The sequence below is a fragment of the Saprolegnia parasitica genome (assembly GCF_000151545.1).
Source record: "Saprolegnia parasitica CBS 223.65 unplaced genomic scaffold supercont2.2, whole genome shotgun sequence".
Lineage (NCBI taxonomy): Eukaryota > Oomycota > Saprolegniomycetes > Saprolegniales > Saprolegniaceae > Saprolegnia > Saprolegnia parasitica.
In genome coordinates, this window is record NW_012156396.1 from 796,839 (window position 1) to 820,814 (window position 23,976).

Below are 23,976 nucleotides of genomic sequence, written 5' to 3' on the forward strand. Positions count from 1 at the left end.
TATGTGTGGATAGGATGGCCAATTGGCCATCCACTGCTGCTCCAAGGGCAGCTAGTGATCACGACGCTCGCTTTAGCATTTGCTTTTTATCCAACACGCTTGGCTTTATTGAGGACTTGCCGCCTCCTATTGTATTGCGTCTCGTTGGGTCTTGTTAAAGTACCTCGCTCTCGCTTGAAGTACGGAGTACAGCACAAAAGAGGAGCTGGGACCATCCACACCCTTGATTTGCACTCGTCGCGTGAGTGTAGTCGTCCTTTTAATGGCATAGCGACTAAGAACTACCAAGCATCATAACGCTTCATACAGGCGATTCAAAATCACACACATATTGAGCTTTGCGTCGTAGTTTGTCGGCCCCTTGCGCGTCGTCCATGTAGTTGGCGACGTGCTTGACGTCACGGTCGCGTGCGATCCACGCAAATATTTGAAAGCGGGTAGAAGGGAAGGACCCCTTACCCTCTTGGTGGTTATCTCTGTTGAAGCGTCGGGGGTTACTCGCATCTTCATTCGCCAGTAAATGAAGCTTCACGTTTAGATGAGACAACAAGTTTTGCTCTGTGTGAGGCTTGGATCGTCGATCTACCTTGGGTTAATCCCCTCTTACCGTCGCCGCTTCTACATTACATGCAAAAAGAACCTAGGACCGCGGGCGAATGTCTATCTGTGTAAACCAGTTTACAGCATATAGCGTAAAAACACCATTCGTTCCATAATTCTTTAAATCCGATCATTTCTGAGACTCTATATCTAGAGAACGTTATGGCTTGTTGTGCCGTGCATATCTATGAAGGATAAACACCCGACGGGATTCCTAAGCCAGCACTATTTAATAGGCTCCAAAAACCTGGGCTATGTGCGCTGGTTGGTCCTGCAAGTCCTTTGACCAAGGATATCCCCGATATACTAACGCTACATCTTTCTTGCAGCAAAGTGTTGGGCTTCTAGGCTGCGGTGCAATGCTGTCACGCCGTGGACTAGAACCCAGTGGAGCGTTGGAGCATGTCAGGTAGCGCCGACCATCGCGACGAAGTCGATCTCGTCGAGCGTCCGGTGCGAAATGTAGCAATTCGGGAAGACGGGGATGTTGAACTGCCTGGGAAATGCGATTGAGACGTTCGGGTGCAGCGGATCTAAGGGCGGGTGTACATCGGGCGCACCTACTTTCACATCCGTGCCAATCGCGGAGACAATCATACAGACCGAAAACACTAACGCCAAGATGAAAGACGTGCCTAAGATCTGTGGGAGCTACGTCCGGAGGGCCGGCACGATGAGGAGGAGGCTGTAGCCCGTTGTTGTTGAAGTGGGTCTTCTATTACTATAGATATAAACTATGCTAAATAAGAATGTCTGACTTTCTTCGTTGTGTGTACTCGGTCGAGGGACTTGATTTAGGCAGGCGGAGGCAGGAGCGCGATCCGCGGGACGGGGTGACGTCGCGGCCACTCGTGTTGGGCGAGGAGCCGGAGAAGTCGACGAAGAGCAGGTTGCTCGGGCTCTTGGAGGCTGTAGCCCGTGATGGGTCAGCCGATCTGAAAGACGTAAAAGGACACGATCGCAAGAAGATGCACGGCAGCATCAGCAAGATCTTGGGGTTTGCGTGCAGCTTTTGGTACGCATCCTCCTTGGTCACAGTCCCATCCTAACGGTTTATCGGTAGGGCTATCTTACTGACAGATTGATACACACACATCGCCTTGTCCCGACCTAGTGGTTGGAGTGCTGTGTAGATATGGATATCCAGTGCTTAATAACTCTACGAGGCGTCTACTGCCACATTAAGGCAGTAGACGACGCAGAGGAACGACAACGCCATTGAAGTTCACGAGAGTGGTCATCGTCTCGACGAGCGACGCGGCAAAGGTGAGGCGTGACATGCTGTATCCAGCAGGGACAGGGGTACCCTGACTCTAACTTTCTTATAACACAATCAACAAATTCTAGTCAACATGTCGTCCATCAAAATCAACCCGACGATTTCACTTCAAACGGAATCGGTTTGGATGGTTCGTGCGTCGCGCCTTTTGGCAGCACACCGAGATTGAATAGAATCGCTGAGCGCTGCGCTTCAAGTTGCAGTCGGTGCTGATCCGCTTTGTAGAGCTCGACGGCAATGTGACGCAATCGGGGGGCATGGTTCCAGCAGCTAAAGACGCGATCGAACCAGGTGATGGGCGGCTCGCGCCCGTCGTGTGTCTGCATATAGTGGCGGCACGCATCGATGCTTTTGCCTCGGCGCTTGATGTGGTACCACTTCCAGCGCCCAAGCGTTTTGACGCGCACCTTGTTCTGGAAGCGAAAGATCGGGTAGAAAATAAGTCCAAACTGGATGCTAAGAAGGCGAAACTCGCGCCGGTTGAGCTGCTCGTCCTTGTCTTCGTCAAAATGCTCCATCGCGCGCATAAAGTTGCCGTTGAAGAAGGTGTCGGTGCGCACTTGAATCGCGCTGCAGAGGTTGCGAAACTCATTGCTGTCGAGTGCGCCTACAACAGCCAACGCCTTTTTCATCGCAAAAGCACCTTCATAGATCCAGGCGTACCTGACTCGTCCTCGTCAAACGTCTCGAAACAGAACTCAATCACGCCCTCGTTGTCCATGCAAGCAAACTTGACCACAATCTCGACAAAGTCATCAAGCGAAAGCTTCTTCGGATCGCTCCGCTGTGGCGCGAGGCGCAAAATGCCGCGCGTGTACTCGTTTTGAGGCGACTCGAGAAGGTAGTAAAATTCCACCTAGGACACAATGAGCGACAAGGATGTGCGATGTTAAGTGTACAAGGTTGATGACACCCCTAGAGACTGTCAGTATCCGCGTCAACACGAGAGAAAGGCTTACGAGTGCGTCGTGTCAATGTCATCAAACAGAGCTATCAGTCGCTTGATTTCACGGTGCGTCATGCCCGAACCGTAGCAAACGTCTTCCGTGCAACGCCGCTTGAGGCGTGGGCCGTAGACACCGACCGGCGCGCCAAGGGAATCATTGCTGGGTTCTTTTGTCGATGCTGCGCTGGCTGTTGCTTTGCCCGGTATTTCTGCAATCCTTGCGTTTGGTCGTGACAAGGATGTAAAAGTCGTCGCCGAGGTGTCGAGGCGTGGGACCGATGGGGGAAGAGCAGTCGCCGCAGGTTGCACGTTGACCTTTTGAACAACGTACTTGCCCGTCGTTCGGCTGCGCGCAAAACCAGTCAGTGTTTGCGGGCTCTTTCGCGGTCCGTCGTTGAGACCGTGGAGCTGCCCGCGCATGCTGTCAGTCTATTTTTGTTGTTTCCCACGAGACAGCCTGCACAAATGATGTCACTGGTTATTTCATTTCTTTTTATTTCTACGAACGAGTTTCCATACGACAGACCGTCTAGAGTCGTCGAAGCTTGGGAAAGGGCAGGTTGCCGCAACTCGCAACACGACATGGAGGCGTTGAATCCAATAGATGTCGCTGGTGCGGAGATGGAAAACTGGCAAGCAAAAACGCATCGAGGTCTCTTGGCTAAGTAAGTCTAAGCTCACAGGGTTTCCTCATACGGCGTTCTGTTCCAAATTGCTGGAATCCAAAATATAAGAGACCACATCAGAGATCTTATTGAGAAATGATGACGCGCATGCGTTAAATACTCGTAGTTTTGAAAACGATGTCATCGAGAGGTCTTGGCGCGAAATACTCGTAGTTTTGAAAACGATGTCATCGAGAGGTCTTGGCGCGCGTACTTGACGTGTGCTTTTTAGCTAATTGAAGCTCTTTGGCCGTCGCAGCGGGCTTGATGACGGGGTTGAGAGGCTGGGTTGGCTGCTTCTTGGATGACCTTTGCTTGTACTTGTCGTTGGGCGACGGGAGCGGGACCTTGGGCTTGGGTTTTGGTATTAGAGGCAACGCCGCGCGCTTCGCCTCGAGCGTCAAGCGCATCCGGTCCGTCTTGTAGAGCTGCGCGGCCACGAGGCGCATCTGGTTGGTCTTGTAGAGGCAGCTGCAGAGCTGGTCTTGGAGCGTAATTGGCGGCTCCCGCCCGAGGTGCGAGTGCATGTACTTGCGCCACATGTCGATCTTGCGCTCACGGTACGTGATTTGGTACCACTTCCACCACCCGAGCGTGTTTTGCAGCATCTTGTTTTGGAATTGAAAGAGCGGGTAAAAGACGAGTGGGAACTGGACGTTGATCTCCTGGAATTCGTCGAGGTCGAGGAGCCCGTCGTTGTTCTTATCGAACGAATTCATCGCTTTGCGAAAGTTGCCGTCAAAGAAGCCTTTGCCCTTGACTTGGATCGCAGCACACATGTTGAGAAACTCAATCGGATCCAATGCACCTAGAGATCGATGCTAATGAATTCTGGTGAGGCCAACGCACCTGACTCGTCTTCGTCAAACGTCTCAAAGCAAAACGTCACAACCTCGCGCGGCCGCATGCGCACAAATTTGCAAATGATTTCGACAAAGTCGTCGATCTCGAGCTTCTTCGGGTCCTTTCGCGCGGGCGCCAGACGAAGCACGCCGAGCGTATACGCGTTCTGGGGCGAGTCGAGGAGGTGGTAAAATTCAACCTACGACCACGTGCATCAGTTGTTTGCCCGCAGCATCAATGGCATCGTGGTCGCTCGCACCAAGTTGATGAGTCCACTATGCAAAACAGACCCAAAACTCAGACGCCAGGTTATCCGACATCACGTACGAGCAGTTGACGTCGATGTCGTTGAAGATCGCGATGAGTTTGCCGACTTCGTTGAGGGTCATGCCCATGGCGAAGCAGAGATCTTCGGTATCGCGACGGATAAACTGTGGACCAAAAATACCGATGGGTACTTCAAGCAGCTCCTCCAAGCTGGGCTCTTCAGGTGGTGGCGCTGCAGGCTCGATACTTGTCTCTGCGGCGTCATTCGCTACTGGCGGTGCTCCTTCCGTCTCTGTTGGTTTGCTGTTGTCGGTTGGCTTGGCGTCACTGGCGACTGGGCCGTTGGATTTGACCGCAATCTGCTTGGCACTCGATGCGGAGGGTGCGTACTTGGCCGCCTTCTTGGACGAGCTCTCCGGCGACGCGGGTTTTTTGGCCGAGTTCTCTATCGACAGAGGGTCTTGGTTCGTCGGCACGACTGCCTTGGGCATCGACACGCGCAGTGAAATAAGATATAGATAGTTGCCGGTTTCCGTCACGCAAAAGTGAGATCAAAGAAAGATCGTGGCCTTCCGCCAATCAGAAGCGAGGATTTCCCTCCTGTGGCGTTTTATTCATTGGCGACGATGGAGACGACGTCCGACTTTAAGCGCATCCTCGTGACCGGCGGCGCCGGCTTCCTCGGGCTGCACCTCTGCCGGCGCCTCCTCGAGATGGGCCATGACGTCATCTGCCTCGACAACCTCTTCACGAGCCAGAAAATCGGTCTCCGCGACCTCCAAAAGTACGAAAACTTTGAGTTTGTGCGCCACGACGTCACCAATCCGTACCACGCCGAAGTCGACGAGATCTACAACCTCGCGTGTCCCGCGTCGCCCGTGCACTACCAGTACAACCCGATCAAGACCACCAAGGTGCGTGCATCTTACAGTATCTGCCTTCGTATTCGGACGATGACGCCAGGTCTCGTTTCTGGGCGCGATCAACATGCTGGGTCTCGCCAAGCGCCTCAACGCCAAGATCCTGCAGGCATCGACGTCCGAGGTCTACGGCGACCCCGAGGTCTCGCCGCAGCCCGAGACCTATGTCGGGTGCGCTGACCTGGACTACCCACACGCATGCTCATGGATTCCGTGTAGCAATGTCAACTGCATTGGCGTGCGCGCGTGCTACGACGAAGGCAAGCGCGTCGCCGAGACGCTCTTCTTCGACTACCACCGCATGCACCAGGTCGACATCCGCGTCGCGCGCATCTTCAACACGTATGGCCCGGGCATGCACCCGCATGATGGACGCGTCGTGAGCAACTTTATCATGCAAGCGCTTGCGAACGAGCCGATCACGATCTACGGTGACGGCAGTCAGACGCGGTCGTTCTGCTATGTGGACGACCTCATCACGGGCTTGATCGAGCTCATGGAGAGCGACCAGAAGGGCCCGATCAACCTCGGGAACCCGCACGAGATCACCATCATGGAGCTTGCGACGACCATCATCCGCCTCGCGGGCTCGACGTCGACGCTTGTATGCATGGCGTCGCCCAACGACGACCCGAAGCGCCGGAAGCCCGACATTACACTGGCCAAGTACTTCTCGATGGTTCGGTGTGGCGTCCGAGTCTGATGGAGTTGAGTTGTAGAGAGCATCTCAAGTGGGAACCGACCGTCGAACTCGAGGCTGGCTTGATGCAAACGATCGAGTACTTCCGCGGCCTGGACATGCGCTTCTTCCGCAAGCCGACACCCCACACGGCGCACACGAGCAGCGAGATGGACCAGACACTGTAACTTTGTACCAGAACAAGACGACGACATGTGGTGCATACAATTGAATGCATTGTCGTGGTTAGTGCAGACGCTGTGGGTGGCGGAAAGCGCGGGGAGTCTTTGAGCGTGGCCTGCACCGGCCTCGACGGGCAAATCAGCGAGCGTGGGCACATCGGACAAGCATCATTGCGACGTCGCAGCCGAGTAATTGTGCTCCGACTGCTCTTGCTTCTTGGCTTCCGCGGCCGCCTCTTCGCGCGCCTTTCGGAGCCCCATGACGCCGTCGCCAGAGCCAATCTTGGCCCCGCTAAACTTGACGACGATGACACTCATATTGTCACGGCTACAATAACACACGGTGTTGCGATAGCGCATGGCCCATCGGCGTGTACCTTCCAAGCTGGAGACAGTGGTCCAGCATCTCTTCGCAGATAAGTCCCATGTTGTTCTCGCCCTTGAGCATCAAGCTGCGAACAAAGTCGCACGCTTCTTCGTTCGTCATAACGTCCCAGATGCCGTCGCAGGCCAAGATGAGGAACTCGTTCTCCTTGTTGCGCACCTCAATCTTGATGTCCGGCTCGGCAGATACCTACATCGGTTTAACATCGCGAATAGCGTGTATGTCGCTCGTACTTGCTGCTCTTCGGCCTTCAGGTCGCTGCGTTGCTTGTACACAAAGTCGCCAAGGGCACGCGACACCTATATGTGCAGAGGTCTGGATATTGCATGCATGGAATGCTTCGTACAGCAAGGTCGCCGTTCACGCGGTTGTTGCGGACGGAGCCGCCCGCGTTCTCAATGCGCCGCCTTTCCGTCTCGTTGTTGGGCTTGTGGTCGTACGACATGGGCACAACCGACCCATCGGTCGCGAGCACACTGCGCGAGTCGCCCGAGTTGGCCACAATGATGTGCGTGTGCGTGACGAACGCTGCGATGGCCGTGCAGCCACTATGGTCCTCGCCGCTCGCAATCTGCTTCAACTGCCGGTGGTCGGCGTCGAGCTGGAGAAAGGTGCGGTCGAGCGCCTTGCCAATGTCCGCCGGGTCGGCTTCCTTGCCGTTGATATTCTGCTTCTCGAGCACATCCGCCAGCGACATGGCGCTGTGATCCGCGATGAGCTTGCCGCCGTGGCCGTCAAAGACGGCAAAGATCGAGCAGTTGGGAAAGGCCGGGATCGTCGTGCGCGCAATGTGTGCATCTTCCATGGTCGCTCGCCAGCCCTGCATGCAGCTCACCGCGAAGGCGAGGCCGTTGCCCATGCCCACATGCGTCTCCTTCTCCGTAATGGGGCTGCTCAGGAAGTTGCCCATGGCGTTGCTCGAAAGGTCCTTGTCTTCGACGGCTAAAGGGGATTTCGTTCCGCGAATGATCGCACACGTATTTTAATAAAAAGAAGACACATTCTATTAAATAATCAACTTGGTACCTGTATTGGATGTGTCGATTTAAAATCAATTCATCCCATTCGATTTTTTAAATGTGCGGTCATGCTCGGTACCGGATAAACCTTATCCGGACACGATAACAGAGCATTTCCACCAAACGGCGACAACCCCCTTCAAAATTCAGCTGCGCTTTTGTCGACCTCAACAGTCCCGTACCAGTTGAGCCCAGTGCTTGGTCGCCCTCTGCAGGTCCAGATCACTTGCTTCATTCTGTCGCTCGCAGCTCTCGCTCGCTGTTGTGGCTGGTGCTTGGAACCGCGGGAGTGCAGCAATTATCTTAGTATTGGCGTGCTCTTGCCCTTGATGGCTCCATTCCGCAACCAAGATCTTATACTGCAAAAGCCTTTCACGCTACACTGTACGAATTGGCCGGTCTCTGCGTCTTGCCAGCAACGACGACCTTTTTCCCAACATCGTCTCCATTTGAAAATGTCGCTGGAAACAGCGTTTCAAACAGAATCTGGCCAGACGCGATATCGAATGTGAGAGGGAATCCAAATGAGTGGTGGCGTCGGCCGCGCCAGAATCTGAGGTCACTTCTGCTTTTTCACCATGGCTTACACGTTGTACGCGCCCCAGGCCGGCTCCCGCGCCTTCAAGATCTTGATCGCTGCCGAATACAACGGCGTCGACCTCAACGTCCCCGAGAAGTTCGTCATGGGCGTCGACAACAAGACGCCCGAGTTCCTCGCGCTCAACCCGCTCGGCAAGGTCCCGGTCCTCGCGACCCCGAAGGCCCGATCTACGAGTCGAACGCGATCGCTCGCTACGTCGCGCGCCTCCGCGCCGACACGGGCCTCACGGGCAAGACCTTCTACGAGTCGGGCCAGGTCGACCAGTGGGTGGACTTTGTCACGAACGAGATGGAGACGCCGCTCGCCGCCCTCCTGTACCCGATCTTCGGCTACGCCAAGTACAACCACGACGTGCACACGAAGGCCATTGAGGACCTCAAGAAGTCGCTCCACATCCTTGAGAACCACTTGCTCCTCCGCACGTACTTTGTCGGTGAGCAGGTCACTCTCGCTGATATCTGCGTCTTTGGTGCCTTGCTCTACCCGTTCAAGTTCATCTGTGACAAGGACTTCCGCAAGCCGTTCTCGAACCTCTCCCGCTGGTTCTCGACGGTCGCCAACCAGCCCGAGTTCGCCGCCATTGTCGGTGATGTCCCGCTCTGCGACGTCGCCACGGTCGCCGAGGGCGCCCCGGTCAAGGAGGTCAAGAAGGCCGCCGCCCCGGCCAAGAAGGAGAAGAAGGCCGCCGCCCCCAAGGACGACGAGGATGACTTCGAGGCCCCCAAGGAGAAGAAGGTCGAGCACCCGCTCGCCATCCTCAACCGCGAGTCGCCGGCTTCGATGAAGCTCGATGACTGGAAGGTCTGCTACTCGAACACCAAGGACCTCTCGAAGGCCATGGAGTGGCTCTGGGCCAACGTGGACACGAAGGACTACTCGTTCTGGTTCATGAAGTACAACTACAACGAGGAGAACAAGAAGATGTTCATGACGTGCAACGCCGTCGGCGGCTTCATCCAGCGCTCGGATGCCATGCGCAAGTTCTCGTTCGGTGTCATGGACGTCCTCGGCGCCGAAGGTGGCCTCATCGAAATCGTCGGCTGCTGGATGTTCCGCGGCCAGTCCGCTGAGCACATGATCGAAGCCAACCCGGATGCCGAGTACTACACGTGGACCAAGGTTGAGACGCTCGACGACGCCGCCAAGGCCCGCATTGCCGCCTACTGGTGCAACGAAGACGACCTCGAGGGCAAGCCCATCGCCGACGGCAAGGTCTTCAAGTAAATCGTGTAATCCAAAATGCGCCATTGCTGTAGATGAGATCAATTAATTAATAGGGTTGCTGTAATATATCCTATATCAACCCCACTCACGCATCCTTGCCGTACGCCAGCACCACGAGCTTCCGGCTCCACTTGTCGCGGTGCAGACGTGCCCTACACGTTGCGTGAATCAAAATGCTGCGCGATCGTCGCACCGCTCGGTCTCGGCGCGTTGGGCTGCGTCCAGCGCAGCAGCACATCGCAGTTTGTCCTCCTTCTTGCGCTTGAGCCACTCCCGATAGGCCTTGTCGACTTGCGCCGGTGTCGGGTGATTCGCCTTCTACAACCATAATGCAAATGACCTCCTGCCACGGTGGTCTCAATATCCTGCAGTCTTGGTCGGTGCCGGCGGTGGCAGTGGGGTGCGCACGGCCACCGTCGCTGGCGTCTGTTGACGCGGCTCGACCCGAGGCTTGGGCGCAGCGTCTGTGGGGCAGGGCGGTTGTTTCTTGGACTTGGACTTGAGCCATTGCCGAAAGTTTTCTTGGATCTCAGCGGCGTCGGCTCGGGGCTTGTCGACGTCGCGCGCTGGCGCGTGGAGGCGTTGCTTGGCCCGAAGCCACGACGCGAACGCTGCGTCCCGTTGAAGCTGCACACAGTGGCGTCAGTCCTCTCTGTCCTACTCTTCGCAGCAACACGCACGTGGCCGAGAACGTCGGCTGGGACGTCGCGTCGGGGCGCCGCGCGCCGCTCTTCCCAGTGCCACGTCGACCGCATCTTGCCAAGCTCGTCACGCGGAAACGAAGAAATTCTAAAATTATCAAGCTTAATGGTCGTCCATGTCGGCGACGGCGTAGGCAGCGATGGCTTCGCGGATGACGTCCTTGGCGTGGGGTACGTTGCGCCGCATGACGCCGTATGCGTCCATGCGCAGGGGCGCGGCGACGCGGACCTTGCCTTCGTCCATGAGGATGCGCAGGCCAAAGAGGAGCGCGTGCGCCTCGCACTTGGAGTCGCATACAAGCACGACCTCCTTCTCGGGTGTTGCTAATACAACACCGTGCTCGAGCGTCTACAAGTTCTTAGCGCCATGCCGTCGGTGCAAGAGAAGGAGCAACCTGCTTCACGGAAAGGCCGATGCGTGACTTGAGCACGATGGGCGACTCGAGCGAAATGCTGCTGCACTCTGCGAAGATCAGCGTCTTGCGCCCGGACTTGGCAGGGTACGTCCACTGCAGCTGGGCCCCAGTGCGGTCGACGCTGAAGAACTTGAGCTTTGGTGTGTGCTTGTAGCGCGAGCTGAGCTATGACATGCTGCACCGTAGCACGGAGATTAGAGGAGAAGACGTGTGTTCGAACCTTCTTGATGGACACGCCGCTCTGCATGGTGTGGACAAAGTGGATGAAGCGCGTGTGGTCGTCCTCGATCATACCGATCTCGGCCAGCGTAAAGTAGTCGGCGGCCGCCACAAGGGTCGTGCCCGTCTCGACCTCATCCGCTTCTCAGATTGCCATCAAATAGATTGGATGTGGACTACCTTGACAGGCCGCTCGTGGTTTTGGAGTAAACGTTCGCGGTACTGCCGGTACGCGCGCTGGACGACGTGCGCAGCCCGGTGCCGGACCTGCACCTGCTTCATCTCGACGAGGAGCTTGATATGTCGCGTCCTGCGCCGTTGCACATAGCATTTCAATGCCGAAAGCAAAAAGACGTACTTGCGCTCGGCGGCTTGGAGCTGGCAGAATGTCTCGAGCGTGCGCTCGGCCTCGGGGTGCTGCAGACCCAGCGAGAGGCGCCGGCGGTGGGCCCGAATGCGCGCAAGGAAGCCTCGCGCGAGCGCCTGCAGCTTGAGGCAGGCCATCTCGGCGCTAAGCACGTGCGGACCGTAGATGTCTTTGGTGCTGCGCGAGATTTCAGGCTCGCCACGGTAGATTGTATAAAAGAACTTCCACGCTACGCCAGCGTTCGTGAGCCATTGAACCGGATGTAGGTGGGAACCTGCAGCGCTTAAGCAGCGGTATTGGCGGGGCGTGTGCAGGTTCTTGCGAGGGGTCATGTGCTCGGTGAGGAGGTTCGTATTGGAAATGGGTCCGGGCGGCGCTGTCTCGTGGTTGCCCAGCACGAATTTGCGCCAGCGCTGCATCCACTCGGCATCGATCATAAAGACGATCGAGCCTAGGACGCTTGAGTTCCTGCTCGATACGACACGACGTCACCTTCTAAGACAGGACACATGCGGTTCAAACACTCGGCAGATACGCCTTCCTCCTCGGCTCGGACGCGGCCAAAGTCGACTTCAAGGAACGCCATAATGTCGACGGAGAAGAGCCCGCGGTTCACGAGCAGCTGGATGATACGTGAGAGGTATACAATGAGGTCTCGCGCGCGGTCGGCAGGCATCGCGAGCTTGTACTTCCACGTCTGGATGGGCAGCTACATGCAGACAAGCCATGACGCGCCCTCGCTTGCCATCCTCAGACAACATACCGTCGGAATCACGGGCAGCTTGTGCATGAGCGCTTCGTGGAGCCGCTTGAACTCCGAGTAGCGCCGCCGCACGACGTGCTTTCGCATACAGTAGTGCACGTTGATGACGTAGTTAACGTACGGCAGCTGCCACGGGCTCTGCGCGCGCTCCATACAGGCCATCGACACATCGAGCATGGCGCAGGCGCGGATGCTGCGGCTCGGGTGCTCGACCGGGTCGTCGACCGAGGCGTCCATCGAGTGCAGGAGCGGCAAGATGTCGCTGGCCTGGTACGCTTTGCGCGCCAGCGGAATCGAAGTGAGGAACCGGTACGCAATGGCTTTTTGTAAAAGTCAATGTCGAGCTCAATCCCGAGCGATCGCTTGAGACTGATCTCGCGGTACACCTGCACGATGCGCTCGACGGGCGAGCCCGCGGTGAGGCCCAGCTCGTCCCACGCGTTGGCGGCGATCTCGCGCACGTCGGCTCCGTCGGCGGCGCCCATGCTGCGGCTTCAACTCCTCCTCCTGAACGGGTCGTATCCGGATGACCAGATTCTTCCGGATCGGCGGTCCGGAGCGCCGCCATCAGATGCTATTTTATGACCTACGATTTGTATGCAATTCAATGGGGATGCGACCCAAGTTGAAGTTGGGACCGGCGAAAGATCGCGGAATCAGGCTTTCCGGGATTCGACCGGCAATTATTTGCCCGATTTCCCCCGTTTCACTCATAACCGCATATTGCTCGTCCAGCACACACGTGGCATGGCGTCGCTCAAGAAGGTCTCGACGCTCGGGAAGCGCAAGAAGTCCATCGACGGTACGCGCATGCGCTAGGCGGTGGAAGGTTGACGCGCAGTATGTGTAGCCGAAGACGTCCGCAAGATTGAAGACAAGGACCTCTTTGACCCGAAGAGCGTCTACGTGTCGCTGACGTCACATGCCGAGACGTTTGGCGTTGAGCCTGTGCGCATCATGGTACGGCGTATGCAAGGTAGAGAGAGGCTCATGCGCAAGTAACAGTGGGGCCACGAAAGCCCAGACGCCCGCGGTCCCGTCATCGGGACGCACCGCCACGACAAGTACCGTAACGCGATCGGCGCGCATGGTGGCTCGTACTGCGTCTACCGCGGCTTGGCGGTGCGATGTGCGGAAGAATCTATCGATAGCTCAAGCTAGCGACTAGGTTGCCGCGGGGGCCATGGATGCAACGTCCACGCCGGACCTCTCCAAGACAACGCCAGCGGCTAAGATCGGCCCTTTCCCATCGTGGGGAGACCCGGAGAAGGTATTCGTATCGCCTTCGCAGCGCGCATCTCAGCCTATCGAGCTAGATTGTCACGATTGACCCGTTTGGCCACTGCGTCTTGGAAGCCTTCCCCGAGCACTTTGAGAAGGGCTATGACATTCGCCCGACGATTGCCGGTAAGTCCACGTTGCACTGACGATGTGGTCTCGAGCTCTGTGTTGCAGTGACGAAAGCGCACATGGATCTGCAAGAAATCCACGATGCAGTCCAGAAGGGCCGCTTGAAGCCCGATGGAAAGGTCCTCAAAGACACATGCCAGCTCGTCATCACGAAGGCAGCTATCGACCCGGTGTGGTACTTGCCCGGCGTCGCGAAGCGCTTCAATACGACCGAGTCCCACCTGCGCCAAATGATCTTCCAAGAGACAAATGGCATGTACCCGGAGCTCGTGACGCGCAACGACCTCAAAATCTTCTTGCCGCCGATCGGTGGTCTTACCATCTACATTTTTGGCGACGTCAAGGCGATCGCGGACCCGACCAAGAAGCTCGCGGTGCGCGTCCACGACGAATGCAACGGCTCGGACGTCTTTGGCTCGGACATTTGCACGTGCCGCCCGTACTTGACGCACGCCATTGAAGTGTGTGTCGAGACGGCGCAGCAGGGCGGGTATCGTACTCGACCATGCATTCGTACGGAATCTCATGGCATGCATTAGCGCCGGCGTCATCATTTACTTTCGCAAGGAAGGCCGCGCGCTGGGCGAAGTGACCAAGTACTTGGTGTACAACCTGCGCAAGCGCCAGGAAGGCGGCGACAGTGCGGCCGAGTACTTCAACTGCACGCAGGCCGTCGCTGGCATCCAAGACGTTCGCTTCCAAGCGCTCATGCCCGATGCGCTGCACTGGCTCGGCATCACCAAGATTGACAAGTTTGTCTCGATGAGCGACATGAAGTACGACGCCATTGTCAACTCGGTACCGTTGTCGTCCACACGCACGACATGATACCATGACGGCACGACGTAGGGCATTGAGATCGTCGAGCGCATTCCGATCCCAGAAGAGCTCGTGCCCAAGGACGCGCAAGTCGAGATCACAGCCAAGGTCTTGCTGGCTACAACGGCGGCAAGGTCTTCAAGAAGCTCGACAAGGAGGAACTCAAGCAGGTCAAGGGCCGCGGCGACGACGACTACGAAGCCGACGCCGCCGAGTAGGAAGCGCCTCCTATGGCGTGTTGCTGTTTCTCGCACAACCTCGTCGTCCTTTCAACCTATTAACCCCTTATCGATGCAATTCTGGCTTTGAAGTCATGTCAGTGTTGGTTGAGACATGGAGTACACATGGGATTTCGGTGGTTTAGACATTGATGGCGTCGACGTCGTCCATCATCAAGGCTTCCTTGTGGCTCGCCAAGATCGGGTCGATGCACTCGGTGACAAACTCGGTGACCTGCTCGGGCGAGCGGCCGACAAAGAGCTTCGGGTCCAAGAGCGAGTCGAGATCCTTGTGCACGGACGCGAAGCGCGCGTCCTTGGCGATGCGCTCGAGCAAGTCGTTGGCGGCGCCTTCCTCCTTGACGCGGCGGCCCGCGGCCATCGAGTGCTCGCGAATCGCTTCGTGGAGGTCCTGGCGATCGCCGCCGGCCTTGACGCAGGCCATGAGGATGTTCTCCGTGGCCATGAACGGCAGCTCGGCCTTGATGTGCGCGGCGATGACGTTGGGCCACACCTGGAGGCCGTCCGAGACGTTCGCGATCAAGTTGAGGATCACGTCCGTGGCCAAGAAGGCTTCCGGGAGGACGATGCGGCTACACAAGAGAAACATATGAGCATCCATCGACCAGCAGACCCAAGGATGTACCGGTTGGCCGAGTCGTCGAGGGTGCGCTCAAACCACTGAGACGCGTGCGTGTGGCCGCCGTTGTCGGTGAGCGACATGACGTAGCGCGCGAGCGAGCAGACGCGCTCCGAGCGCATCGGGTTGCGCTTGTAGGCCATCGCCGACGAGCCAATCTGGTTCTTCTCGAACGGCTCCTCGATCTCCTTCATGTTGGCGAGGAGGCGGATGTCGCCGGCCATCTTGTACGCCGACTGCGCAATGCCAGAGAGGATCGAGAGCACGAAAAAGTCGATCTTGCGCGTGTACGTCTGGCCCGAGACGGGGATGACGTGCTCAAAGCCCATCTGCTCGGCCACGAGGCGGTTGAGCTGCTTGACCTTCTCGTGGTCGCCATTGAAGAGCTCGAGGAAGCTGGCCTGCGTGCCCGTCGTGCCCTTCACACCGCGGAGCGGCAGGGTCTTGATCTGGTTCTCGAGGCGCTCGTAGTCGAGGAGGAAATCTTGCAGCCAGAGCGTCGCGCGCTTCCCGACCGTCACGAGCTGCGCGGGCTGGAAGTGGGTGAAGCCCATCGTCGGCATGTCCTTGTACTGGACAGCGAAATCGCGGAGGACCTTCATGACCTTGAGCAGCTTGCGCTGGACGAGCTCGAGGCCCTGCTTGAGCTGGATGATATCGGCGTTGTCGCCGACAAAGCACGAGGTCGCGCCGAGGTGGATGATGGGCATGGCCTCGGGGGCGGCCTTGCCAAAGGCGTGGACATGGGCCATGACGTCGTGGCGGAACTTCTTCTCCATCTCGTCAGCATACGCGTAGTCAATGTCGTAGATGGCCTTCTCCATCGCGCGGAGCTGCTCGTCCGTGATGGCGATGCCGAGCTTCTTCTCCGAGCGCGCGAGCGCGAGCCAGAGCTTGCGCCACGTCGAGAACTTGGTGTGGGGCGACCACACGAGGCTCATCTCCTTCGTGGCGTAGCGGGACACGAGCGGGTGCTCGTAGCGGGTCTTGTCGTCGGTCATTATTTTGCAAACTGCGAAGTCGAAAAGATCGTTTACGAACCATTGGGATGTGCCCCGCGAGGACCAGTGGTGCCCAACAATGCTCCGGAAAGAGCCAATCATACGCGAGGGATGGGCAACATTTCAGCCAATCCGAAGAGAGATGACACGACAATCTGCCACGACACATCCATCGCCCACGAAGATCTTGTCAACTGGAGACCGTTCATGCATGGATGGGCCCGAGCCGAATGTAGACCAACGGTGAGCTCGCCACTGGTTTGCGGCCGGCATCGTTCCAAGTGTCGAGCGCGCTGGTAGTCATCCAGTGTAGCCGGCTGTGAAGACGCCACGAACCACACGCAGCGTGCATGCGGTTGAGATCTAGAGCACAACGGCTATACTCTAGATCTTTCGGCTCTCGGTCGCGCGCTGATCATTGGCGCTCGCCTCATCGACGGGCTACCTTGTACGGCCTCAGGTGGCCTCAACCAATGCATCCTCTCAACCGTCGTCTGCCGTGTGGACCAAAGGGTACCCAAGATGCGCTCGACCCGCTTGCGACTACTGCTCCACGATGCCTTGTTCGCTCGGGTGTGGCCTTGACTCCCTAAAGGCGGTACTTTAACATCCAGAGAGCAACTACCGCCCACGCCTGCCGTTGGTTTGGCATCACTTGCCGAGCAGCGCCGGGCCCGAATACATATTTCGACGACCACGCGGCAGCTCTATTTCCTTTAGATGAGTGAGATCGACAAAGCAACGACGAGGCTCGTCCGCGTACATGTGCTTCACGTTGTCCGTCATTCCGTGGCCCTTACCACTAGAACAATAGCGCCTTCGCTCCGATGGCAGATACGGCTCGTTAACTACCCTATGCTACCTCGAGCATCACACATCTTTCTTCACATCGCACCATGAGCTATTAATAGTTACAGGCGGAGACGATCCGCCTAGAAACACAAATCGCAAGAAGACTTGTCACCAACTCCGTCTCCGAGATAAGATATATGCAATCCTTTGTATCCATCCAGACACCCCTCATGACGATGGATTGACGTACTCGACGCCCAAGACGGCGTCCAACATGCACCAAGCCGCGTTCCGCTACCTCTGGCCCGTGCTCCGGGCCTGCGTCTGGTTCAACATCTGGCAAGTCCGGAACGATCGCGTCTTTCGCGCCGACCTACCGCTGCCAAGTCCATGGACGATTGCCGTCAAGGCGGCGCGTGTCGCTCAACTGCACTTGCACCACAGCCTCGTACAAGAGCCCGAACAGCCTGCTCTTCGTCGGCTTCTCCGGCTCCTCGCCCACCACGAGTGGCCGCGACGTCACCTCGTCCCGCGGATCGCACTCCTGCCTCCGCCTGCCTAAATCAAGTTCCTCAACCGAGTACACACAACGAAGAAAGTCCGACATTTTTATTTAGCATCGTTTTATCTATTGTAATAGACGACCCACTTCAACAACAACGATGGATTGACGTCATCGGCACCCAAAATAAACGGTCACGATGCTAAAATACATGGGATGCTCTCGTGCGATTGAGTGACACATCTTTAGCGTATGGAGCTTGAACAAAGGCGCGTTGAATCTGCGGCAAAATCGTTTTTCTGATGACGCATTGAATCTGGCCTCGATGCGATCGAATCCACGAACAGCGTCCGAGCTCCGGACCACCCTTGCGATACCAAACGCCTTGCTACGAGAAGCTCCCGATTCCAATGGGCACGGTTCGCAGTGGTGACTACCGGTATTACTTGACAACCGGTACAATGTGCAGCGTGTCTCTACGCTGCAAGGAGTCATCGCTGGGTGGACGGCAGGGTGGAAATGAATCCACTAGCAACGAAACACATGGTAGCCGACGTCTGTTTGCTCAGATCCAACACAAAAATCTCGATACAAACCGCAAGTCATAATACTCGTGCCAGATTCTGCCCCGAGCTTTGTGTCAGATTTGAATCGACATTTTTGCGCGATGCTCAACTTTCGCGGCAACGTCCTAACCAGGTCCCTCCCGCTGCTGATCACACAGCCATCGAGCTATGCGCCGCCCAGCCCCCGCGCCGCTTGGCAGCTTCGCCGATACATCTGCGCGATCTACGCCGTCATTGCGATCGTCGGCGTCCTTCTTCTCGCTACACGAGAAGCCCGCGAGCCCGCGCCGTCCAAAGGCGTTCAGCGGCAGTACCTCCAAGGGCGCAAGATCTTGATCGCCGCCAACTACTTCAACAACATGGACTTGCTTGACGCGCATTGCGACGAGGTACGAGGACGAGGGCTTGAGCCGAAGCTGACAAGCGAATAGATGGTACTGCTGCTCGACGCGCTCGTTCTTGCGGGCGCCACGCCGTACGTGTCCGTGTACGAGAACGGCTCTGAGGACGAAACTCCGGCCTTTCTCCGCGAGTGGAAGCGGCGGCTGGACGAGCGCGGGATCGCCAACACGATCCACGTTGACGACGCGCCGTCCTGGAGCGCGGTCTTTGAGGAGAAGAAGAAGAATGGTACTGTCAAGGGCGAGCACAAAACGGCCATTCGCATCGGGTATGCATGTCCATCAGAGTCGAGGTGTCGCTCATCTAACAATGCTGCAGGGCCATGGCCGACATCCGCAACAAGGCGCTCGCACCCCTCGATGCGTCTTTTGATGACATCCTCTTCTTCAACGACGTCGTCTTCCTCGCCGACGACATTCTGCGCCTCTTGCTCACCGCGCGCATGGAGTACGACGTCGCGTGCAGCATGGACTTTAACCGCATCACGCTCTACGACACGTGGGTTGCGCGCGACGTGAACGCCGAGCGCATGTCGTCATTTTACCCGTTCTCGGCCGACATTGTGACGCAGGGACTCATTGCGCACGGCCGGCCTTTCCCAGTCTCGAGCTGCTGGAACGGCGTCGTGGCCATGAAGGCCGCGCCGTTTCTCAAGCACCAGATCCAGTTTCGCACGTGGCGGCCGCAAGAGCTACGGCTCCTCGGGCGGCCCAGCGCGCTCCAGGGCGTCATCTACAACGACTCGTGCCCCGCGTCCGAGTGCCTCCTGATCTTTGAAGACCTCACTCGGCTTGGTTACAACCGGTTTTACATGCACCCGACCGTGCACGTGACGTACTCGACCGTCGACTGGTCGCTGCATCGCGCGCTCGGCGGTGCACTCAATCTTATCGCGTCTTGGACACTCACCTTGCACCCGCATGGGCGTGTGCCACCGGGGCACCGCATCCCGCAATGCGGTCTGGCTCGCGACATCACGGTGCAGACGTGGGTCCTTCCCGCAACGTTGTGCCTCAAGGTCGTGGTTGTGTGGCGTCTCCTGCGCTGGGTGCGCCCCGGCAAGCTCGCGATCGAGTGAGTCGACGTCGGTGTAGTCTATTTAGCAATTGTTTCAAGAATACTAAGCATCACTAGTTTTGAATCGTTTCTCGACCGCATCTTGTGGCAATAAGATCTTGGGTCCCTAGCACGTCCAAGTCCAAGTGAAACCGAGAGTCCTAAAGCGAGAGGATACGGGTCTGCTCGGCAACCTCGGCCGGTACCTAGTGCTGTCTTGACCGTGAGGTGTCTTGCAAGTTGCCTCAGGGACCATCCATTGCTGGATGTCCAGTCTCTTCACCTATTAATTTGTATGAGATCATAGTCGTCGTCTCCCACTTGGTCTACGACTACCCAAGAACTGTCATCAACGGCAACCAGACATGTTGTCGTGTTTGTTCCTTGCGAGTGGCGCCCAGTGACAACGTCTTGACCTTCATTCAGCCTCGCTATCGGTCATATCGAGCAGAAGAGTGGCACGGTACCAACAAGCACATCATGGCTTTTAGGGCAGTCTTAAGCTCTCGAGGCGACCCACGCGACAACCCGTCAGGAGGCAGCAATAATGACGTGTTTGTGTGTTTTATCGTCGGCCCTGCGCAAAGGGGGCGCTATGAGGACACGTACTTGACGCGGAGTCCGTCCGTAATGTCGAGAGGGGACGTCCGACGCGTGCTAAAGTCGCAAACGATCGTGTCGAGGCTGTTGCAACGCGCGTCTGGCTCGAGCATCGGGAGCGACTGCCGGTCCAAGGGACTTTGACGTCGGATGATGGCGACGGCCGCCACCATGGCGCAGTAGACGACAACGACGCCGACGGTGAACCAAATGCCAACGTGCGTCTCATCAACGCTCGAGGAGGGCTGTTCAAGCGCCGACGCGAAGCTGCCGCTGAAGGGGAACGTGTTGGCCATGGACGCGAGTGTTTTTGTGCGCGTCCAACTCTGCCCCTCGTAACCAACGGCGACGGTCCACGGTCGACCATGGACGAGGTGTCGACTCGACCCCTCCTTGAAGCCTGCAACAGGGAAGTAGAAGAACTGCGGATAGCTGCCATGGCCCAGAGGCTAATGATGATGGCGCGCCTGGAACAGCACCTGGTAGACAACGCCATGTGAACAAAAAGTGGCGTCGTGCGTGTCGCGTCCCACATGGGTCGGGAGGGAGCAGTGTCTCTCATCTCTCTGCCTTCTGCTGCGGAGCGTTTGAACGCGGCGGTACGCGAAGCACTCTGTACTGGCCGCTCTAGCATTCGCCCGCTGGGTCTTCGAAAGAGGCTCGTCGACGAACACGATGATAGCACAGCCGTGATGTCGGCAAGGGGACGGCAACACATGCGTCCAACGAATGGGCAGGCGTCGAAGAGGACGATGATGCTCCCCACATTCTGTGACGATACATGCCAGAAGGCGCGCTGGATCCCGCGGGTTCTACTCCACGTGCTTGTCATTTCCAAATTGATTGCCAATGCCACACGTCGCACTCCTTGGCCTCTGCATGCTTCTGCTCCGGTCCGCCGCGGCGCGCTCTGTCAACGGCAGCGCGTCCGGCAGCGACGAGCCTTCCGAGAGCCACACACTCTACGGCGCGTGGTTCACCGCCGGTGTCGTCGTCGTGTACATGGGCATGGTCGCGTCGTTCGTCCACAAGACGGCACCAGACCGCGACCTCTCGGCGCATGTCGGCCTCGACTCCAACTTTGTCAGCCTCCCCGTCCTCGAGGCCAAGTTATAACAGAGGAATACGTCACGGATCGTGCATTGAGGTCGTATTTAAAAAGAGTTACTAGTGCCGAAGCAGGTCCCCTCATCAGTCTAACAACATAGTTTCTTCATGTTGATTGTTGTTGTCTCAGAGTAATCCGATAGAGTCAATCACTGGGGAATGGTCGTTGGGCTACAATACATAATATGGAGCTAACTATAGAAGAGACCTAACGTGCTATCCTACGTACTAGTCCCTCATCAGTCTAACAACATAGTTTCTTCATGTTGATTGATTGTTGTCTCAGAGTAATCCGATAGAGTCAATCATCGGGACAAATCTACGCTACGCTTGCTCTAGCTGCGGCAAATTCGGAAATGACTGCATAAGCGAAGGCTTTCGAAGTCCGCGTATCCGGAACCCTACATTTGTACGGATAATGCGATACATATCCGACTGGTTGACCATGTTATCCGGCACCCTAGTCTCGGCGTCGGCTGGGAAGCTCCCTGGGGAATTCTTCCCGTGAAGGCCTTGGACTGTACTATGTTATAAATCACAGACACGCATCGAAGTGCGGTGGGTCCTTGTCGACTACAGCGACGGCTTGACCTTACTGCGCAGATGAAACACGAGCATCATGGCCGTCGGGCGCGTCGACGGGTCCTTGTCCACGCAGAGTGCAATCAGTTCGCGCAGTGGTTGCGTCGACGAGCTCGAGAGCTCGGGTCGGAGACCGTCCTTGACAATGCGCTGGAGCAAGTTGCTCTGCGTTGCGTCGCTGCGGGACGACCGTCCTTCCGAGTACGGCAGCGCGCACGTGTCCAGCTCGCAGAGGAGGATGCCAAAGGCGTAAATGTCGGCGGCCAGCGTCGCCGCATGGCCCGTAAGCACTTCGGGTGCGGTCCATTCAAGGTTGGCGACCGTCGCTCCGTTCGAATCGGGAAGGAGGGGCGTCGGGTGCAGCGCCGCCGAGTTGACCTTGGCGGCGAGCGGCGTCCCCGGCACAAGAAACACGTCGCGCGACGTCAAGCCGGCGTGGGCCGTCGGCTCCTCGAGCGTGTGCAGGTACACGAGCGCCTTGGCAACGTCCATCGCGATTGCGAGCTTTTCATTCTTCCACGTCCACGCTGGGGAGGCTGGCTGTTGTCGCGCCTTCTTGCCGCCGCTCGAGCTAGCACCCAACTGGGCGTCGAGCGCATCCCGAAGGCTGCCATGAGCCATAAACTCAGTCACGATGCAGAGGTTCTCGAGAAGATCCCAGCCGACGCCGACGACCGCTGTCAACTGCGGGTGGTTGATTCCCGCCATGATGCGGACGGCGCCGGTGAAGATGACAAGATTCTCACTTGGCTGCCGCGCGTCCGCGGCGAGCCGCTTGATCGTGACGCGCGTTTGGTCGAAGAAGCCGACAAGCACGTCGTAGCCGTTGGCGCTCGCGAGGCGGCGTTCAAAGTGGACGCTCGTGTAGTCGAGTCGTTTGAGGCTGATGGCCGAGTCAACCTGGAAGAGCGCGAGGTCCGGAAAGGCTTCGCCGAGGCACTGGTTGGCGGTGTCCACTTCTTGTAGCGACAGATGAACGTCGTCGACCTCGAGGTACACGTCCTTGGGATCCTTGTGTTGACGCCGCCGCCGACCGAAAACACGAGCAAAAGAATGACTGCTACGACGCCGATAGCAATGGCAATGATAGTGCCAGTCGACATAGAGGATGAGGAGGCTTGGGGCGTGAGCGTGACGGGGTCGGCGCCGTCGTTGCCGTCGACTGGAGCGTTTGCAGCCATGCCGTGAGCTCTGGAGGTGGTTGTGGTCGCTCGTACGAGGCCGCGTTGGCTGCCGTGTACAGCGCACAAGGCACGGTGCTGGACATGACCGCGAGGGACCCGCAGATGTCATTGTCCGCGTTGAGGTGGATCGAGTAGGGCATGCCCTCGGCAGTGTTGGCCGTGAGCGTAATGTTGGATTTCAGCGACCCACCATCGGTCCAGCCCCAGAGCACACCGCTGGGTGCGCTCGGTATCGCCGCCGACGACGGTATCCCGGAGGTTGGGTCGATGGCACACTTGAGCATCGACACCATCACGGGGCAGGTTCGCGTGACGGCCTTGTTTTGGCCGCACGGCGAGTCGGGGTTGCAGCTGTTGCTCAAGTCCGCGAACGCAATCTGGATGCGCTCCATGGTCGGCGCGCTCGACTTTTTGGTGTACACCTTGTAGTACGACGTACCGGCGCGGACGTAGCCGAGCGCCCAGAGCACCGCGTTCTTGGCCGTCGGCGGCAGCGAGGCCCATGCGAGCTCGTGCGTCGCCAGCAGCTGGACGACGTCGTCGGGCGGAGCGATCGTCGGTGCGTACGTGGCTACGAGCGGCGACTGGTTCCGCAGCGTCGCGACGACGTTGAGGCCCGAGCTCATGGTCGAATCCCGTCTGGTCGCTTCGGCAGTCGCTTCTTTGGCTCTGGTGATTGGTTGAAAAACATCGAAAAAAACATCTGATTGGTGCTCACGCCACATACCTTGTTCAAGGTTCTCGCAACCTCGCGCAACAGGATCGATCGTCGCGCCAAGCAAATCCTGCAGCGGCTACGAGCAGCGTACACTGCTCCTTGGACGAGAAGCCTCTCGAGCGAGGCGACGGCGTCTGCCTCGAGCGCGTGCTGGCGTGCGCGGTGTAGTAACGTTCTGGTCAGCAGCCATCGTTGTTTCTTCCGGTCGTTGGAACTGGTCAGCAGCATCCTGGTGGCTTGCACGCTTCCAGTATTAGCAGCGTATTAATGCTACTACGACGCGTTGTCAATGCTGTTAGATTG

General features: G+C 57.5%; 14 protein-coding genes across 14 annotated transcripts; 5 read left to right on the forward strand and 9 right to left on the reverse strand.

Moving 5' to 3' along the window:
* Positions 1-1,005: 1,005 nt before the first annotated feature.
* Positions 1,006-1,197, reverse strand: SPRG_00870 (hypothetical protein; the record flags this gene model as incomplete). The annotated part of the gene is made up of 2 exons (XM_012339085.1): positions 1,006-1,133; positions 1,161-1,197. 2 exons carry the CDS (start codon positions 1,195-1,197, stop codon positions 1,006-1,008), a joined length of 165 nt encoding a protein of 54 aa, XP_012194475.1.
* Positions 1,198-1,968: 771 nt separating this feature from the next.
* SPRG_00871 (hypothetical protein) lies at positions 1,969-3,275 on the reverse strand (the record flags this gene model as incomplete). The annotated part of the gene is made up of 4 exons (XM_012339086.1): positions 2,839-3,275; positions 2,779-2,794; positions 2,543-2,735; positions 1,969-2,486 (listed from the first exon to the last, which is right to left on the reverse strand). Exons 1-4 carry the CDS (start codon positions 3,243-3,245, stop codon positions 1,969-1,971), a joined length of 1,134 nt encoding a protein of 377 aa, XP_012194476.1. The 5' UTR covers positions 3,246-3,275.
* Positions 3,276-3,652: 377 nt separating this feature from the next.
* SPRG_00872 (hypothetical protein) lies at positions 3,653-5,093 on the reverse strand (the record flags this gene model as incomplete). The annotated part of the gene is made up of 4 exons (XM_012339087.1): positions 3,653-4,298; positions 4,340-4,532; positions 4,593-4,608; positions 4,661-5,093. Coding segments are annotated over 4 exons (1,262 nt in total), but the record flags the coding sequence as incomplete, so codon positions are not given.
* Positions 5,094-5,156: 63 nt separating this feature from the next.
* Positions 5,157-6,422, forward strand: SPRG_00873 (hypothetical protein). The gene is made up of 4 exons (XM_012339088.1): positions 5,157-5,514; positions 5,564-5,691; positions 5,740-6,186; positions 6,240-6,422. Exons 1-4 carry the CDS (start codon positions 5,227-5,229, stop codon positions 6,385-6,387), a joined length of 1,011 nt encoding a protein of 336 aa, XP_012194478.1. The 5' UTR covers positions 5,157-5,226; the 3' UTR covers positions 6,388-6,422.
* Positions 6,414-7,721, reverse strand: SPRG_00874 (hypothetical protein). The gene is made up of 4 exons (XM_012339089.1): positions 7,113-7,721; positions 7,000-7,065; positions 6,759-6,955; positions 6,414-6,709 (listed from the first exon to the last, which is right to left on the reverse strand). The coding sequence occupies exons 1-4, from the start codon at positions 7,674-7,676 to the stop codon at positions 6,550-6,552; spliced, it is 987 nt and encodes a 328-aa protein (XP_012194479.1). The 5' UTR covers positions 7,677-7,721; the 3' UTR covers positions 6,414-6,549.
* A 642-nt stretch (positions 7,722-8,363) lies between these two features.
* SPRG_00875 (hypothetical protein) lies at positions 8,364-9,610 on the forward strand (the record flags this gene model as incomplete). The annotated part of the gene is made up of 2 exons (XM_012339090.1): positions 8,364-8,528; positions 8,561-9,610. 2 exons carry the CDS (start codon positions 8,364-8,366, stop codon positions 9,608-9,610), a joined length of 1,215 nt encoding a protein of 404 aa, XP_012194480.1.
* An 85-nt stretch (positions 9,611-9,695) lies between these two features.
* Positions 9,696-10,399, reverse strand: SPRG_18946 (hypothetical protein; the record flags this gene model as incomplete). Its single annotated transcript, XM_012339425.1, has 4 exons — positions 10,291-10,399; positions 9,980-10,237; positions 9,804-9,928; positions 9,696-9,762 (listed from the first exon to the last, which is right to left on the reverse strand). The coding sequence occupies exons 1-4, from the start codon at positions 10,363-10,365 to the stop codon at positions 9,696-9,698; spliced, it is 525 nt and encodes a 174-aa protein (XP_012194815.1). The 5' UTR covers positions 10,366-10,399.
* SPRG_18947 (hypothetical protein) lies at positions 10,383-12,590 on the reverse strand. Its single transcript, XM_012339426.1, has 9 exons — positions 12,390-12,590; positions 12,077-12,351; positions 11,823-12,022; positions 11,588-11,781; positions 11,305-11,542; positions 11,127-11,256; positions 10,948-11,079; positions 10,707-10,892; positions 10,383-10,660 (listed from the first exon to the last, which is right to left on the reverse strand). Exons 1-9 carry the CDS (start codon positions 12,559-12,561, stop codon positions 10,415-10,417), a joined length of 1,773 nt encoding a protein of 590 aa, XP_012194816.1. The 5' UTR covers positions 12,562-12,590; the 3' UTR covers positions 10,383-10,414.
* A 202-nt stretch (positions 12,591-12,792) lies between these two features.
* Positions 12,793-14,614, forward strand: SPRG_00878 (hypothetical protein; the record flags this gene model as incomplete). Its single annotated transcript, XM_012339091.1, has 8 exons — positions 12,793-12,878; positions 12,927-13,036; positions 13,082-13,198; positions 13,245-13,346; positions 13,393-13,483; positions 13,532-13,976; positions 14,026-14,284; positions 14,336-14,614. Exons 1-8 carry the CDS (start codon positions 12,824-12,826, stop codon positions 14,612-14,614), a joined length of 1,458 nt encoding a protein of 485 aa, XP_012194481.1. The 5' UTR covers positions 12,793-12,823.
* SPRG_00879 (adenylosuccinate lyase) lies at positions 14,562-16,175 on the reverse strand. Its single transcript, XM_012339092.1, has 2 exons — positions 15,170-16,175; positions 14,562-15,116 (listed from the first exon to the last, which is right to left on the reverse strand). The coding sequence occupies exons 1-2, from the start codon at positions 16,162-16,164 to the stop codon at positions 14,666-14,668; spliced, it is 1,446 nt and encodes a 481-aa protein (XP_012194482.1). The 5' UTR covers positions 16,165-16,175; the 3' UTR covers positions 14,562-14,665.
* A 1,950-nt stretch (positions 16,176-18,125) lies between these two features.
* On the forward strand, positions 18,126-19,504 carry SPRG_00880 (hypothetical protein; the record flags this gene model as incomplete). The annotated part of the gene is made up of 3 exons (XM_012339093.1): positions 18,126-18,413; positions 18,456-18,694; positions 18,745-19,504. The coding sequence occupies 3 exons, from the start codon at positions 18,126-18,128 to the stop codon at positions 19,502-19,504; spliced, it is 1,287 nt and encodes a 428-aa protein (XP_012194483.1).
* Positions 19,505-20,052: 548 nt separating this feature from the next.
* SPRG_00881 (hypothetical protein) lies at positions 20,053-20,447 on the reverse strand. The gene has a single exon (XM_012339094.1). The coding sequence runs from the start codon at positions 20,376-20,378 to the stop codon at positions 20,076-20,078; it is 303 nt and encodes a 100-aa protein (XP_012194484.1). The 5' UTR covers positions 20,379-20,447; the 3' UTR covers positions 20,053-20,075.
* A 484-nt stretch (positions 20,448-20,931) lies between these two features.
* Positions 20,932-21,251, forward strand: SPRG_00882 (hypothetical protein; the record flags this gene model as incomplete). Its single annotated transcript, XM_012339095.1, has 2 exons — positions 20,932-20,975; positions 21,018-21,251. 2 exons carry the CDS (start codon positions 20,932-20,934, stop codon positions 21,196-21,198), a joined length of 225 nt encoding a protein of 74 aa, XP_012194485.1. The 3' UTR covers positions 21,199-21,251.
* A 511-nt stretch (positions 21,252-21,762) lies between these two features.
* On the reverse strand, positions 21,763-23,581 carry SPRG_00883 (TKL protein kinase; the record flags this gene model as incomplete). The annotated part of the gene is made up of 2 exons (XM_012339096.1): positions 21,763-22,831; positions 22,908-23,581. The coding sequence occupies 2 exons, from the start codon at positions 23,579-23,581 to the stop codon at positions 21,763-21,765; spliced, it is 1,743 nt and encodes a 580-aa protein (XP_012194486.1).
* Positions 23,582-23,976: the final 395 nt, after the last annotated feature.

Excerpts from the sequence above, each read along its gene's own strand:
- SPRG_00873 (XM_012339088.1), top strand. The coding sequence starts at position 5,227 with ATGGAGACGACGTCCGACTTTAAGCGCATCCTCGTGACCGGCGGCGCC. Across the intron at positions 5,515-5,563 it reads ACCCGATCAAGACCACCAAG|GTCTCGTTTCTGGGCGCGAT; the intron begins GTGCGTGCATCT and ends CGATGACGCCAG. Across the intron at positions 5,692-5,739 it reads CAGCCCGAGACCTATGTCGG|CAATGTCAACTGCATTGGCG; the intron begins GTGCGCTGACCT and ends GATTCCGTGTAG.
- SPRG_00874 (XM_012339089.1), bottom strand. The coding sequence starts at position 7,676 with ATGGGCAACTTCCTGAGCAGCCCCATTACGGAGAAGGAGACGCATGTG. Across the intron at positions 6,956-6,999 it reads TGAAGGCCGAAGAGCAGCAA|GTATCTGCCGAGCCGGACAT; the intron begins GTACGAGCGACA and ends AAACCGATGTAG. Across the intron at positions 6,710-6,758 it reads CACTGTCTCCAGCTTGGAAG|CCGTGACAATATGAGTGTCA; the intron begins GTACACGCCGAT and ends GTGTTATTGTAG.
- SPRG_18947 (XM_012339426.1), bottom strand. The coding sequence starts at position 12,561 with ATGGGCGCCGCCGACGGAGCCGACGTGCGCGAGATCGCCGCCAACGCG. Across the intron at positions 12,352-12,389 it reads CTTTTACAAAAAGCCATTGC|CGTACCAGGCCAGCGACATC; the intron begins GTACCGGTTCCT and ends TGGCGCGCAAAG. Across the intron at positions 10,893-10,947 it reads GCGGCGTGTCCATCAAGAAG|CTCAGCTCGCGCTACAAGCA; the intron begins GTTCGAACACAC and ends AGCATGTCATAG.
- SPRG_00879 (XM_012339092.1), bottom strand. The coding sequence starts at position 16,164 with ATGACCGACGACAAGACCCGCTACGAGCACCCGCTCGTGTCCCGCTAC. Across the intron at positions 15,117-15,169 it reads CTCGACGACTCGGCCAACCG|CCGCATCGTCCTCCCGGAAG; the intron begins GTACATCCTTGG and ends TCTCTTGTGTAG.
- SPRG_00881 (XM_012339094.1), bottom strand. The coding sequence starts at position 20,378 with ATGGCCAACACGTTCCCCTTCAGCGGCAGCTTCGCGTCGGCGCTTGAA.